A 13,847-nucleotide genomic window follows, 5' to 3' on the forward strand; every position below is an offset into this window, starting at 1 on the left:
TATGAAATGATGTCCTGTTTCATAACAAGAAGTCATATTTTGATTTGAAACCCCATAACATTTTCCTGAGATGTTGATTTATGACAAACAATTAGAAAATTAGTCAGATTTAAATTATAATTACAAAATATTATCATATTTCCATAAGGATGTACAATTATCATTTCCAGGGGATTTGTTGTTTTTAAGAGCTTTTATACAGAATTCAATTTCATTTAGAGAAAGGTCTTGAAAACACTCCGTTTTACTTTCTAAAGACAACGTTTTTGGACTTTTTATTGTTTTAAAAAGAATTACATTGTCTTGATCCTCTCTACACTCTTAAAATTAAAGGTGCTTCACGATGCCATAGAAGAACCTTTTAGTCTAAATGGTTCCATAAAGAACCTTTAACATCTGAAGAACCTTTCTGTTTCACAAAAGGTTCTTCGTGATGAAAGAAGGTTCTTCAGATTATAAAAAGGTAAGAAAGAGATGGTTCTTTAAAGAACCTTTGACTGAATGGTTCTTTGTGGAACCAAAAATGGTTCTTCTATGGCATCGCTTGAAGAACCTTTTGAAGCACCTTTATTTTTAAGAGTGTAAAGAATAAATATCTGCGTAATATTTAGAAGCAAATTCAGAAATCATGCCTAGGTCCTCAGTAACAGTGCTGTTAATTTTACATTTTTTAATTAAGTTTATTTCTGCATTCCTCTTCTCGAGACTAAAAAAGTATTTGCTGTTTCTTTCACCTTCTTCCATCCATTTCCTTCTAGATCTTACAAAGGCACCTCTGGCTTTTTCTTGATAAATACAGTCTAATTCTTTCTGTAAATTTTCTAAATCATCACTACTGGATGGGTGGGTAGGTGATTGAGTTAAATTTGAAATCTCTTTGAGTATGTCTTGAATACCTGTTCTTTTTTTCATGGCCATTTTTTCCCCCAAATTGAATGCTACATTTTCTTATTTCAAATTTTAGTAGTTCCCAAACTGTGCCATATTCCTTCCTAATATTTGCCTGTATCCAGTACTTATTTATTAATGTTTGGATATGCTCCACGTAATCTTGATGGGGCAAAAAATAATGATTTAATTTCCAATAGCCTGAATTTCTACAATTACATCGGACATCTTCAAATGTAATGTTTAAAGTTAAAACTCTGTGATCAGTGAGAATAGCAGGGGAAATTTTAGTTTGCAAAGCATTTTGTTCTAAATCTGAGGAAATGAGCCAAAAGTCAATTCTCGATTGATGAGTTATTTGCTTATTGCTCCGTGTAAATTGTCTAACAAAGGGGTTTCTATATCTCCATATGTCTATGAGAGCTAAATTATTGCAAAAAATTCTGGAGATTGTTATTTTTATTAAAGACTCTGGGGGGGGGGGGATTTTGAAAACTCTAGAAGGAAATACATTTTAAATTTAGTCTCAGAAGAAGAAGCGGCATAAATAGTAAATCAGTAATGAACCATATTAAAATCTCCACCAATAATTATCTTTGCCATTGGAAATTTAGTTGAGAGAATATTTACATGTTCCTCTATAGTGTCCAACAGATTATGATTCAAAACACAAGAATTATATCCATATATATTACATAATATAAACACATTGCTGCCAATTTCAATAACTAAAATTACCCAATGCCCTTTGACATCACATTGGTTATAAAGAATTTTCCCTCTAAAGCTGCCTTTCAAAGTGATCACACCAGCTGAATGATTACCAGTGTTGGGGGTAACGCATTACAAGTAACGCGAGTTACGTAATCAGATTACTTTTTTCAAAGTAGTTGAAAAAAGTAACGCATTACTTTTTAATTTACAAGAGAATATCGGAGTTACTTTTTCAAATAAGTAACGCAAGTTAATTTTTTTTCCAATTTATTGATTGACAGCTCTCCTGTCTCCATGTTGAGAGAAATCAGAAGATGTTACTGTAGTTCTAAAATAAATATGAATATGCATTAATTCATCTCACTCACACACACACAGATTCAGTATTCCTCAAAATGAATAAAAATAATGCAACTCGCATTATGACGCAAATATGACGCAAACCTGCAATAATTAAATGTTAAACAACACAAATATGCTTTATGTATTTAATCCCATTCTATTAACCAATGTCTTTGCTTCTGACCTTCGATGATCCAGTTCATCCGTACTAACAAGCACAAATTACAAACATTACATTACACAAACATTTGTGTGTCTTTGTTTATTGCTGAAGTGTGTTGAAATGTCTTCTTCTGCATTCTACTGTACGGAAATGTACTTTCGCTTCAGCCTGAGGCTTATTCATTTCACTTTTGGTGCGAAAAGGCGTTTTTATTTGCCAAAAATATAACTTTTTTATTTTAAAAACAAACAAGCAAGCCCTGTCCAGATTTCAAAAGTAACGTAACGCATTACTTTCCATGAAAAGTAACTAAGTAACGTAATTAGTTACTTTTTTATGGAGTAAGGCAATATTGTAATTTATTACTTTTAAAAGTAACTTTCCCCAACACTGATGATTAGTTCCATGTGCTAACCAGAGTTCCAAACCAACCAAAACAAAACGTCTTCTGCACTTGAGTGGGATTCTTGTTAAAAAAAAATTAAAAATAAATCTGCCTTCAGCACTCAATCGCACCGGAGGCAGAATTACATTATTCCTCCTCCGTCCACTAGAGGCGCTGCAACATTAACACCTAACTTACGGAGAACACCTTAAAAACATCCGGTAGGTGTTTTTTTTGCAGTGGAACAGATGGATTAGTAGCTCTAAACAAATGTGTTTTTAACATTTTATTTCAATGTTAAATATATATTTGACATATATTCACTTTAATCAAGAGAGTTACCTTCTCGGTCGGCTTCAGCCGGAGACAGACTGAATCTGTATTAGTGTGGGGTGAGTGTTGCTGGCTTACAGCTGAAGAGTCAGACATATTCTCGTTATCAGTCAGTTTTCACGACGATAACAATCACCTTTTTTTCTAATGTAACACTGCTTTATTTCATTGTGTTTTAACTAAAATAGAGCATTGCATGTGCTCTTATTATTACTGACACCGAATAACCAGTCATGGTGTTCGGATTTACGTGTATTTATTTCGTGTATAAACGTGTTAGTGTCAGGAGGACATATGATCATGTTTTGTTACCGAATGTTCTTATGTTATATTACGTATCTATATTATGTTCAGTCCATTTATATATTCTTATTGTAAACCGTGTGTCGCATCAGAATGTATATACAGTGGGTACGGAAAGTATTCAGACCCCCTTACATTTTTCACTCTTATATTGCAGCCATTTGCTAAAATCATTTAAGTTAATTTTTTTTCCTCAATGTACACACAGCACCCCATATTGACAGAAAAACACAGAATTGTTGACATTTTTGCAGATTTATTAAAAAGAAAAACTGAAATATCACATGGTCCTAAGTATTCAGACCCTTTGCTCAGTATTTAGTAGAAGCACCCTTAATTTAAGGGGGTCTGAATACTTTCCGTACCCACTGTATATTTGATAATTTAATTGCATTTGTGAAATTGTATTTACCATGATTGAGGGCTTCAAAATAAGACGAACCAATTAATATATATATATTTTTAAATATATATTTAGATTTGACAAAAGATGAACACTAGCAGTATGGAAAGTGACAGACAAAAAGGGGGAAAACTAATATACGAAAACATATGATAGGCAAACATAAGTGTCGTGTACTGTAGGAATACTCCTTTTCTTTGTACAGTGTTCATTGAAAAATTGAAACGTTTTTGTTCTTTATGATTGAGGTGTGAAGGTGTTCTCCAGCAGTGATCATGAGTGACAGTCATCCTCTGCGGCCGATGAGCTCCGCGTCTGAGATCGACCACCTCCATCTCCTGTCAGAGCAGCTCGGCGCTTTAGTTCCCGGTGAAGAGTACAGCGATGTCACCTTCGTGGTGGAGGAGAAGCGCTTTCCTGCACACAGAGTCATTCTAGCGGCCCGCTGCCAGTATTTCAGGTTATTATTTGAGAGATGTTGCATGTGTATTGGGCCGTTTTCTTGAGTCAAATCACTTATGATAGGAACAGAATCCATTTAGTACCATAATGAAGCTGGGTCATTCTATGAAATGGGTTACATGCCTTTTTCTTTTTTAATCTCAATTTTTTGAGTGATTTTAAATGTTCAGAGAAATAATGTGACAGAAGTGATGCAGTAATTTGATAATAAATTGCCTTGGGTCATCTGAAGGTAAGCTTATAGATTTTGGTAACACTTTACGAAGCAATTCCATTAAATTATTAACTAATAACTAACAGTGGAAGTCGTGGCCTAATAGTTAGAGAGTCGAACTCATAACCCAAAGGTTGTGGGTTCGAGTCTCGTACCGGCAGGGATTGTAGGTGGGGGGAGTGAATGTACAGCGCTCTCTCCCACCTTCAATACCACGACTGAGGTGCCCTTGAGCAAGGCACCGAACCCCCAACTGCTCCCCGGGCGCCGCAGCATAAATGGCTGCCCACTGCTCCGGGTGTGTGTTCACGGTGTGTGTGTGTTCACTGCTGTGTGTGTGCACTTTGGATGGGATAAATGCAGAGCACTAATTCCGAGTATGGGTCACCATACTTGGCCACGTCACGTCACTCACTCACACTTTTCAATGACCAATGCATTTTTTTTTGCAGTATTTATTCATATTTGTTGAAGTTAATTTATATAAATGAACTTCATTAAATAAAACATGTACAGCTTTTAATTTTATTAATTTATTAATAAATGTTTAAATGAAATAAGATTAATAAATGCCTTAGAAGTATTTTTAATTGTTAGTTCATGTAAATTGTTAGTTCATATCCTAACTAAAGTAGGATATGATTATCAATTCAGAAAGCTAGCAGGGTTAATGTTTCAAGTTGTTAATCTTAGAAAGAGAATTTAATGCTGATATTTCTACAAAATACACGTTTTTATGTTTTCTACACAAAATCACAAAAGAAAAAAAAAATGACAAGATCTTTGTTTGCATTATAAAAGTTTGCATCAGCTATTCTTTGTTTATCATTTAGTTTCACATATTATTGAGAGACACGTTTTCAGTTCAATAACAGTGTCAGTGTTGCAAAGAGATACCCATTTTGTAGAATGTTAATTTCTTGTAAATAAAATAGGCTTTTTTTTCTGTCTTTCGTTTGGACTCCTCAGGGCTCTGTTGTATGGAGGGCTGAAAGAGTCCCGGGACCAGGCGGAGGTTCGGTTGGAGGAAACGCGTGGCGAGGCTTTTTCCATGTTGTTGCGGTACCTGTACACGGGCCGAGCCACCCTGAGTGAAGCCAGAGAAGAGACTCTGTTAGATTTCTTGGGGCTGGCTCACCGCTACGACCTCCAGCCACTAGAGGGCTCCATATGTGAGTTCCTCCGCACTTTACTGAGCACACGAAACGTCTGTCTGGTGTTTGATGTGGCTAGTCTGTACTGTCTGAATGGGCTGGCCGAGGCGTGCATGGCCTACATGGACCGTAACGCCACTGAAGTGTTGAAGTCAGACGGCTTTCTCACGCTTTCAAAGGTGAGTGATAGAAAATTTGACAGTAACACTTTATTTTAAGGTGTCCTTGTTACATATGTTACTTGTACTTACTATTATAATAACAATGAATTATGCATAATTACGTGCTAGTAACTCTAAGCCAAACCCTAATCCTAACTCTAACCATATAGTAAGTACATGTAGTTAATTAATATTACTCAGCACTTAAATGTATAATTACACCGTAAGAAGGACACCTTCAAATAAAGTGTAACCAATTTGACAATTTTAAAACATAATAATTAAGTTGGCTTAAGAAAGCCAACTTACTGATTTACTATTTATGCCGCTTCTTCTTCTGAGACTAAATTTAAAATGTATTTCCTTCTAGAGTTTTCAAAATACAACCAACAAACTCAGCTCAGAACTTCAGACTGGGCTGACTCTAGTTGCTATATCTTGCTTACTATTTTCGTTAAACGGACGATCAAAAATACGAAAAGATTCATAGACTTTCATTGAGGGCGTCAAAACTTATACAATAAGATTTCTAGGCCCGGTTTCATAGACGGGGCTTAGCCTAAGCCAGGATTAGGCAATAGTTCAATTAAGTAATTTTTATAAACATGCCTTATAAAAAAGCATTACTGGTGTGCATCTTAAGACAAAACAAAGGTACTGACATGTTTTAAGATCAGTCAGTGCAAGTTTCTTTCAGTAGAAACAGCTCAGATTTACATTTTAGTCTAGGACCAGGCTTAAGCCTTGTCTGTGAAACCGGGGGCTAGAGTGTTTAGGACAACATGTTAAAGCAGGCTAGCAATGTACTAAAACATGTTAGCAAACATGCTAAGCATGCTAACAACATGCTATCAGCACATTGATCATGTTAAACGTGTTAATCATGCTAAAAACACATTAGCGATATGCTAATCGTGATAAAAACATGCCAGCAAAATGTTAATAATGTTGAAACATGTTAGAAACATGTTAGCGACATGCTAATCATGCTAGAACCATCCTGGTAACATGCTAATCATGCTAAAAACTAGCCAGCAACATGCTAATCATGTTAGCTACATGTTAACAACATGCTAATAATGGTAACCACGTTAGCAAACATGCTAATCATGCTTAAAACATGCTAAATCATGTTAGCAACATGCTATAAAATGCCAACAATGTGCTAGCAACATGGTAATCATGCTAGAAACATGCTAACAACATGCTAATCACATTTAAGACATGTTAACAACATGCTAGCAACGTCTATCTCATTTTTTTACTTTTAAACTTACAGCTTTTACAACTGCTTCAAATGTTCAGGATAGGCTTTCTCAAGCCAACTTCAAAGTTTGTCTTGATGAACTTTTTTGTCTAGTTACGATAAATACATAATATGTCTGTTTCCTCGTTTTCCTCTCTGCAGTTTGCCCTGTTGACCGTTGTGAGGAGAGATTCCTTCGCTGCAAGTGAGAGGGAGATATTTCAGGCCCTCTGTCGCTGGTGTCACCACAACGGCGACGGCCCAGAAGCGAAGGAAGTGATGTCAGCAGTGCGGCTGCCCCTGATGACCCTCTCTGAAATGCTGAATGTGGTTCGTCCCTCGGGCCTCCTCAGCCCAGACGACCTGCTAGATGCCATACAGACCCGCTCGGAGAGCAGAGACATGGACCTTAACTACCGCGGCATGCTCAGTGCGTTTACTTCCCTCTGCTTATCAGTCTGCAGATACATGGGTCAAAAACGAGACATCCCAGTTTGGTGTCCGCATCAAATTAAATTCCAAAAGTGATTTTATATACATAGAAACCACATTAAATAATATTTGTGAAAATAAAATGTCAAAATATGGATGAAATAATGTTTTGTTTTTCCATAACAGACACATTTATGAAAAAATGAAACAATATGCTTAATCTGACCTGTGCTTATTAAAATATATGAAAAAAAGTGGCTATACAAAATTGTATGTAGGACTTTATTTTTATTATTTTTTATATTAGAAGCATATTGGCTGTTTATTTGTACTTCTAAAGCACATATTAATGCTCTATTCTATATGACCATATTTTAGATCCATTAATCAACCCCATACCTAAACTTAAGAACTACCTTACTTAATATTAATAAGCAGCAAATTAGGAGTTTATTGAGGCAAACATCCTAGTTAATAGTGAGAATTGGACCTGTGTCGAGGGGGCTGCTCTGTGTCGAGTCTTTTAATGACATCTAATGATTCTGGTTCTAAATATGCTTGACAAGACTAAGATTTTTTTTTGTTTTGTTTTTTTGCTCAGAAAAAAATTCAATTAAACCGGACACATTCTAATGTATGGGAAAGAAACTAAATGTTGTGTGTTTTGATTTTTGAGGTGGCAAGCCCTCTGATAGAGCCGAACATGTTTGAGCTCAGTCAGATCCCGAGGCAGAAGAAATTGAAACTGCACGACCACACAATCATTACAAGAGTCTGTTTCGGTGTGATAAAATGTTTCCACTGCTGTGCTCTGTGTGTTGTAGTCCCAGAGGAGAACATTGCCACTATGAAACACGGTGCTGTGGTGGTGAAGGGTGAGATGAAGTCTGCTCTGCTGGATGGAGACACACAGAACTATGATCTAGACCACGGCTTCTCAAGACACCCCATAGAAGAAGAGGGACGAGCCTCTGGCATCCAGGTCCGCTTGGGTCAACCCTCCATCATCAACCACCTACGTCTGCTGCTGTGGGACAAGGACAGCAGGTAATGCAACATTAATGGGTTAGCTCACTCACAAAAACGATAGTTTTGTCAACATTTATTCACTCTCGTGTCATTCTAAACCCCAAAAGAGATTCTCCATGCTTCTGTTTTTCATATAATGAAAGGGAATGAGAATAGATGCTGATGAGCTCCAGAAAGGCCAAAAACCATACCATAAAAGTAGCTATATGGGATATGATGGCTTTGTATACAAGACACAAGAACTAATGTTAAACTTAGCGCAACGTCGTCTTGTGGCTCATTTTAAATATATACGATATCCTTACTAAACTTTTTGTTACATGTTTGTTATATGTGGTCTTTCTTATCTGTAGGTCATACTCATACTATATCGAAGTGTCTATGGATGAGCTGGACTGGGTGCGTGTGGTGGATCACTCCAAGTTTCTTTGCCGCTCCTGGCAGCATCTTTATTTTCCAGCACGAGTCTGCAGGTAGAACCTGATTTTTCTATGTACACTAGTGTGTATAATATAAAAGTAGTCGTGCCTGCATTTAAGAGGTGTTTTTAATAGATCTAATTTAAATGATGCACAGAAATGTCAAATTCCACTAAAACAGTAATATTGTGAAATAGTATTTCAATACACTATACCAATTGCAATGTATTTTAAAATGTAATTTATTTCTGTGATGCAAAGCTGAATTTTCAGCATCATTACTCCAGTCTTCAGTGTCACATGATCCTTCAGAAATCATTCTAATATGCTGATTTGCTGCACAAGGAACATTTCTAATTATTATCAATGTTGAACAGTTGTATTGCTTATTATTTTTGTGGAAACTGTGATAGATTTTTTTTTTTACAGATTCTTTGATAAACAGAAAGTTCAAAGCAACAGCATTTATTTGAAATATAAATCTTTTGTAACACTTTAAAAGCCTTTACTGTCACTTTCGTTGAATTGAATGCATCCTTACTGAATAAAAGTACACACACAAATATTCAAAAAAACATCTTACTGACCCCAAAGCTTTGAAAGGTAGATTAGTTATTACCAATATATTTTAGAATGATTTGTTTATATAATACTTACATGCTGAACAAACCATGTACATGATGCACAATTTACTATTTATATTAAAGGGGTCATATGATGCTGCTAAAAAGAACATTATTAGGTGTAATGAAATGTGTTTATGCAGTTTAAGGTTCAAAAAACACATTATTTTCTACATACTGTACATTATTGTTTCTCCTCTATGCCCCGCCTTTCTGAAACGCGTCGATTTTTACAAAGCTCATCGGTCTGAAAAAGCGAGGTGTGCTCTGATTGGCCAGCTATCCAGTGCGTTGTGATTGGCCGAATTCCTCAAGCGTGTGACGGAAATGTTACGTCCCTTAACATATTGTGATGCCTGCGGCAACCACATGTGACGGCCCAGGGCTTCGTCCACGGTGAAAGCCGATCCGGTGATCCACAGTGCAAAGTTGAAGTATTTCCTCAGCGACCAGCACGGATCAGCTCTAGACATGACGAAGCAGATATCGTCCTCTTTTGGAAGGCCAACAAAGTAGTTCGCTTTCACAACGAAGCACACAGCGTCTTCATGACATGGCGGCGGCGGCAACAATACTACAGCGAGAATAAAAGTTACACCTTCTTTCTTTGCGTGCACATTTGGGCGGTGTTATGCAAATCTTCCCACATCGTGACGTAGACATGTGGGGGCGTGTTAGAATGAGCCGTTTTAGGTAGGCGTGGCTGACTCTTAACTTTTATAAAGAATATCTCTTTGGATTTGAGACTTTAGTCTTTGCAACTTTACAGATCTTCTTTATGCACCAAGAGCTTGTAACACTCCAAAGAGAAAGGAAAAATTGAAATCGCATCATATGACCCCTTTAACATTTTTGTTGTAAGTCAATCAAATAAAAATGATTGTTACAAAATATTGTATGTACATTTCTTATTTTCATAACATCTGCTAAGTTGTGATGTTGGATTTTCTAAAAAGCAAATGGAGGAAGTTTCAGTGGTCAGACCCAAAGTTTGGTATCTCTGAAAAGTTTAAGATGTCCCAGGTGGCATGTATGGTCTCAAAGAAATTTACTTCAAACAAATATCCACTGAAGAGAACAGAAATTGATTACTGTGTTGTAAGATGTTATATTGCTTACTGAAGTCTGTATTTGTGAACATTTCTTTTTTGTGAATGCAGGTTTATTCGTGTTGTGGGGACACATAACACTGTCAACAAAGTGTTTCATTTGGTGGCTCTGGAGTGCATGTACTCACAGCAACCTTTCACGTTGGAGAAAGGCATACTGGGTAATGTAGTTTTCCTAATTTCAGGAAGTTACACATATTAGCTCGGCTCCTGAAACTCATCCCATGTCTCCCTGCAGTTCCCACAGAGAACGTCGCGACTGTGCAGGCTTGTGCGAGTGTGACAGAGGGTGTGAGTCGCTGCAGAAATGCCCTGCTGAACGGGGACACCAGCCACTATGACTGGGACTCGGGATACACCTGCCACCAGCTGGGCTCTGGAGCCATCGTTATCCAGCTCGCTCAGCCATACATGCTGGGCTCAATGCGGTACGAGAGCTCATGTTTAGGGTTCAGTAGTAGTTAAAGGTTATACTTCTGTCTCATGTTGATTCCGTATGAATTGCTTATGTGGAACTTATAAAATAATGTTTAGATGATGATAAATTAAATTCACAGACTCTGTCCAGCTCAAAACTTTACTTAAAAGTATCATAAAAGTAGGCCATGTGACTTACATGAACAATAGGGCATGAAACAAACTGAAATTGAATCAGTTGTTTGCAAAAACCTGCTCTGCCACACATCTCAAATCTAATAACAGTGGATACAAAAGCACTTAAAGTGGAAGTAAATGGAAGAAAACAGGGCGAGGTAATAAGCCACACTGTTTCAGAAGTGTAGCCAAAAACATAGCCACAAGACATGTTAACACGAGACTAGAGACTAAAATGACAGTCCTACTGCTAAAACATCTAGAAAAGTAAGCAAAAGTAAAAAAAAAAAAAAGAATCTTTAAAATCAACTAAAATTCAACTTTAAATCTAAATCAAACCTGTACAACAGTTTCTACACATCCTGATTTTGGTACAAAGGAATGCTTTTGTGTTATACCCATGTTTCAGAACCTAAAACATTCCTTCAAGTTGGATTTACCCTCAATATGCCTTTCAATCATTGAAGTCTCAGTCTTTGGTTAAAACGTACTGACTCTGTGTGTTTATAGGTTGCTGTTATGGGACTGTGATGAGAGGAGCTATAGTTATTACGTGGAGTTGTCCACAAACCAGCAACATTGGGTGAGAGTTGTAGACCGCACTAAGGTGTCGTGCAGGTCAGTAAATGGTGTCTTTTTTTATTATCTCATTATTTGCTTGCATTATAATTTTTATGTCTTATCTCTCCAGTGTTTACATATAATTGTAAGTTGGTTCTTACATGTAATTCCTACAGGTCGTGGCAGACTCTGACGTTTGACAGACAGCCTGCATCCTTTATTCGTATTGTAGGAACTCACAACACAGCTAATGAGGTGAGTGATCTCTCTGAACACTCTCACATGATGTCCTGTGACTCTATCCAGCTTCACGTTAAAGGAGAAGTTCACCCAAAAATGAAAACTAACTGAAAATGTACCCTCATGCCATGCAAAATGTAAATGAGGTTGTTTTTTCATGGGAACAGGTTTGGAGAAATATAGCGTTCCATCACTTGCTCACCAATAGATCCTCTGCAGTGAATGGGTGCCGTCAGAATGAGAGTCCACACAACTGATAAAAACATCACAATAATCCACAAGTAACCCACATGACTGTAGTCCATAAATTAACGTCTTGTGAAGGGAAAAGCTGCATGTTTGTAAAAATCAAATATATCCTTAAAGTGTTTTGAACTTGTTATCCTCTTACATCAAAATCCACCAACATATTTGTTTAGATTTTTTTCTGACCGTTTTCGTGTGTAAACGGTGCTTGATCTGTGCATATTTCTCTCCTGATTCAGACGTGAGAACTTTTTAACTAGTGAAAGCAATATTAACAGTTTAGAGTAAAAAGCTTTTATTGATATGTTTCTTAAAAACACACAGCTTTTCACTTCACAAGACATTAATGGATGGACTGGAGTGGTGTGTCTTACTTGTGGATTATAGTGTTTTTATCAGCTTAAATTCTCATTCTGACGGCACCCATTCACTGAAGAGGTGAGCAAGTGATATAATGTTTCGCCAAATCTGTTCGGATGCAGAAACAATCTTATCTGCATCTTGGATGACCTGAGGGTGAGTGGATTTTCAGCAAATTTTCATTTTTGTGTGAACTATTCCTATAATGTTGCCTTCATCAAATTATATTGAGAAACATGAATTCAGTCACATTGCAGATCAAATTACCAGTGTTGGGGGTAGCGCATTACAAGTAACGCAAGTTACGTAATCAGATTACTTTTTTCAAGTAACTAGTAAAGTAACGCATTACTTTTTAATTTAGAAAAAAAATGAGTTACTTTTTCAAATAAGTAACGCTAGTTACTTTGTTTCCCATGTCTTGACTGACAGCTCTCGTGTTGCCATGTTGAGAGAAATCGGGAGTAAGTGCAGAGGCGTTGTGTGCGCTGTGACGTTACTGTAGTTCTAGACTAAATATGAACATTATTTACTCTTCTCACTGCACAAAAACAGATTCAGTGTTCCTCGAAATGAATAAAAACTGTCAAATGCAAACTCAGAATATTATATAAACCTGCAATAATTAAATATGTTAAATAAGACAAATATAATTTATGTATTTAATCCCATTTTATTAACCAATGTCTTTGCAACTGACCTTTGATGATCTAATTCAACCATACTAAGCAAAAATGACAAATTTTTGTTATTGCTGAATAGTGTTGAACTTTCTTCTCCTGCGTCATATTCTTCATGTGATTTGTGTGAGCTGCGCCCTCTACTGTACAGACGTGAATTTGCATTTCCTTCAGCCTGAGGCGTACTCATTTCACTTCTGTTGTGAAAAGGGCTTTTACATTTGAAAAATAACTTTTTTATATTAAAAACAAATAAGCAAGCCCTGCCCAGATTTAAAAAGTAACTCAAAAGTAACGTAACACATTACTTTCCATAAAAAGTAACTAAGTACCGTTAGGCCTGTCAAGATAACAACTTTTGGTTGTGCGATATATTGCCCCAGAAATAATTGCGATAAGCGATATTATTGTCATTTTAAAGACCATTTTATGCCACTGAATATATAATCATAATGTAACAGCATAATAATGCAAGAAGGCCTACACACTTCCAAATAACATCAAACTTTAAATTTTTAATAATATTTAGATCATGGAAATTAAGTATCAAAATATTAGATTCCTTAAAAAACTGAATAAATAGTAAATAAACATTTTCTAACAAAAAAGTGCAAAGTAACAAGTAGAAAAAAAGAAAAATGCACATTTTTCCATGTACAGATTTTTTCCTGACTTTCTTTTCTCTGTAAATTAAGGGTGCACACTATTGCTGAAAAACACAATCACTACTCAGCAGTCAGATGTCTGTATGCACAAAGGCACAGATCCCTAAACAAGGCCATATCT

General features: G+C 36.4%; 1 protein-coding gene across 5 annotated transcripts in view; it reads left to right on the forward strand.

Annotated features, from left to right (window-relative positions):
• Positions 1-2,647: 2,647 nt before the first annotated feature.
• LOC107566514 (BTB/POZ domain-containing protein 9-like) overlaps positions 2,648-13,847 on the forward strand; it is an 11,665-nt gene continuing 465 nt past the window's right edge. Inside the window, exons 1-11 of one of the 5 annotated variants that reach the window (XM_016251962.1) lie at positions 2,651-2,713; positions 2,827-2,884; positions 3,780-3,991; positions 5,177-5,540; positions 6,931-7,198; positions 8,025-8,247; positions 8,583-8,702; positions 10,432-10,541; positions 10,619-10,808; positions 11,485-11,592; positions 11,712-11,790. In XM_016251962.1, coding sequence (XP_016107448.1) covers positions 3,807-3,991; positions 5,177-5,540; positions 6,931-7,198; positions 8,025-8,247; positions 8,583-8,702; positions 10,432-10,541; positions 10,619-10,808; positions 11,485-11,592; positions 11,712-11,790 — 1,647 coding nt within the window. In that variant the 5' untranslated portion in view covers positions 2,651-2,713; positions 2,827-2,884; positions 3,780-3,806. Of the gene's footprint in view, positions 2,714-2,740; positions 2,885-3,779; positions 3,992-5,176; positions 5,541-6,930; positions 7,199-8,024; positions 8,248-8,582; positions 8,703-10,431; positions 10,542-10,618; positions 10,809-11,484; positions 11,593-11,711; positions 11,791-13,847 lie in introns of those variants that run through there. The other 4 variants (XM_016251965.1, XM_016251966.1, XM_016251961.1 and 1 more) reach the window with 4 other exon arrangements.

The sequence above is a fragment of the Sinocyclocheilus grahami genome, unplaced genomic scaffold (assembly GCF_001515645.1).
Source record: "Sinocyclocheilus grahami isolate Dianchi unplaced genomic scaffold, SAMN03320097.WGS_v1.1 scaffold1079.1, whole genome shotgun sequence".
Classification (NCBI taxonomy): Eukaryota; Metazoa; Chordata; class Actinopteri; order Cypriniformes; family Cyprinidae; genus Sinocyclocheilus; species Sinocyclocheilus grahami.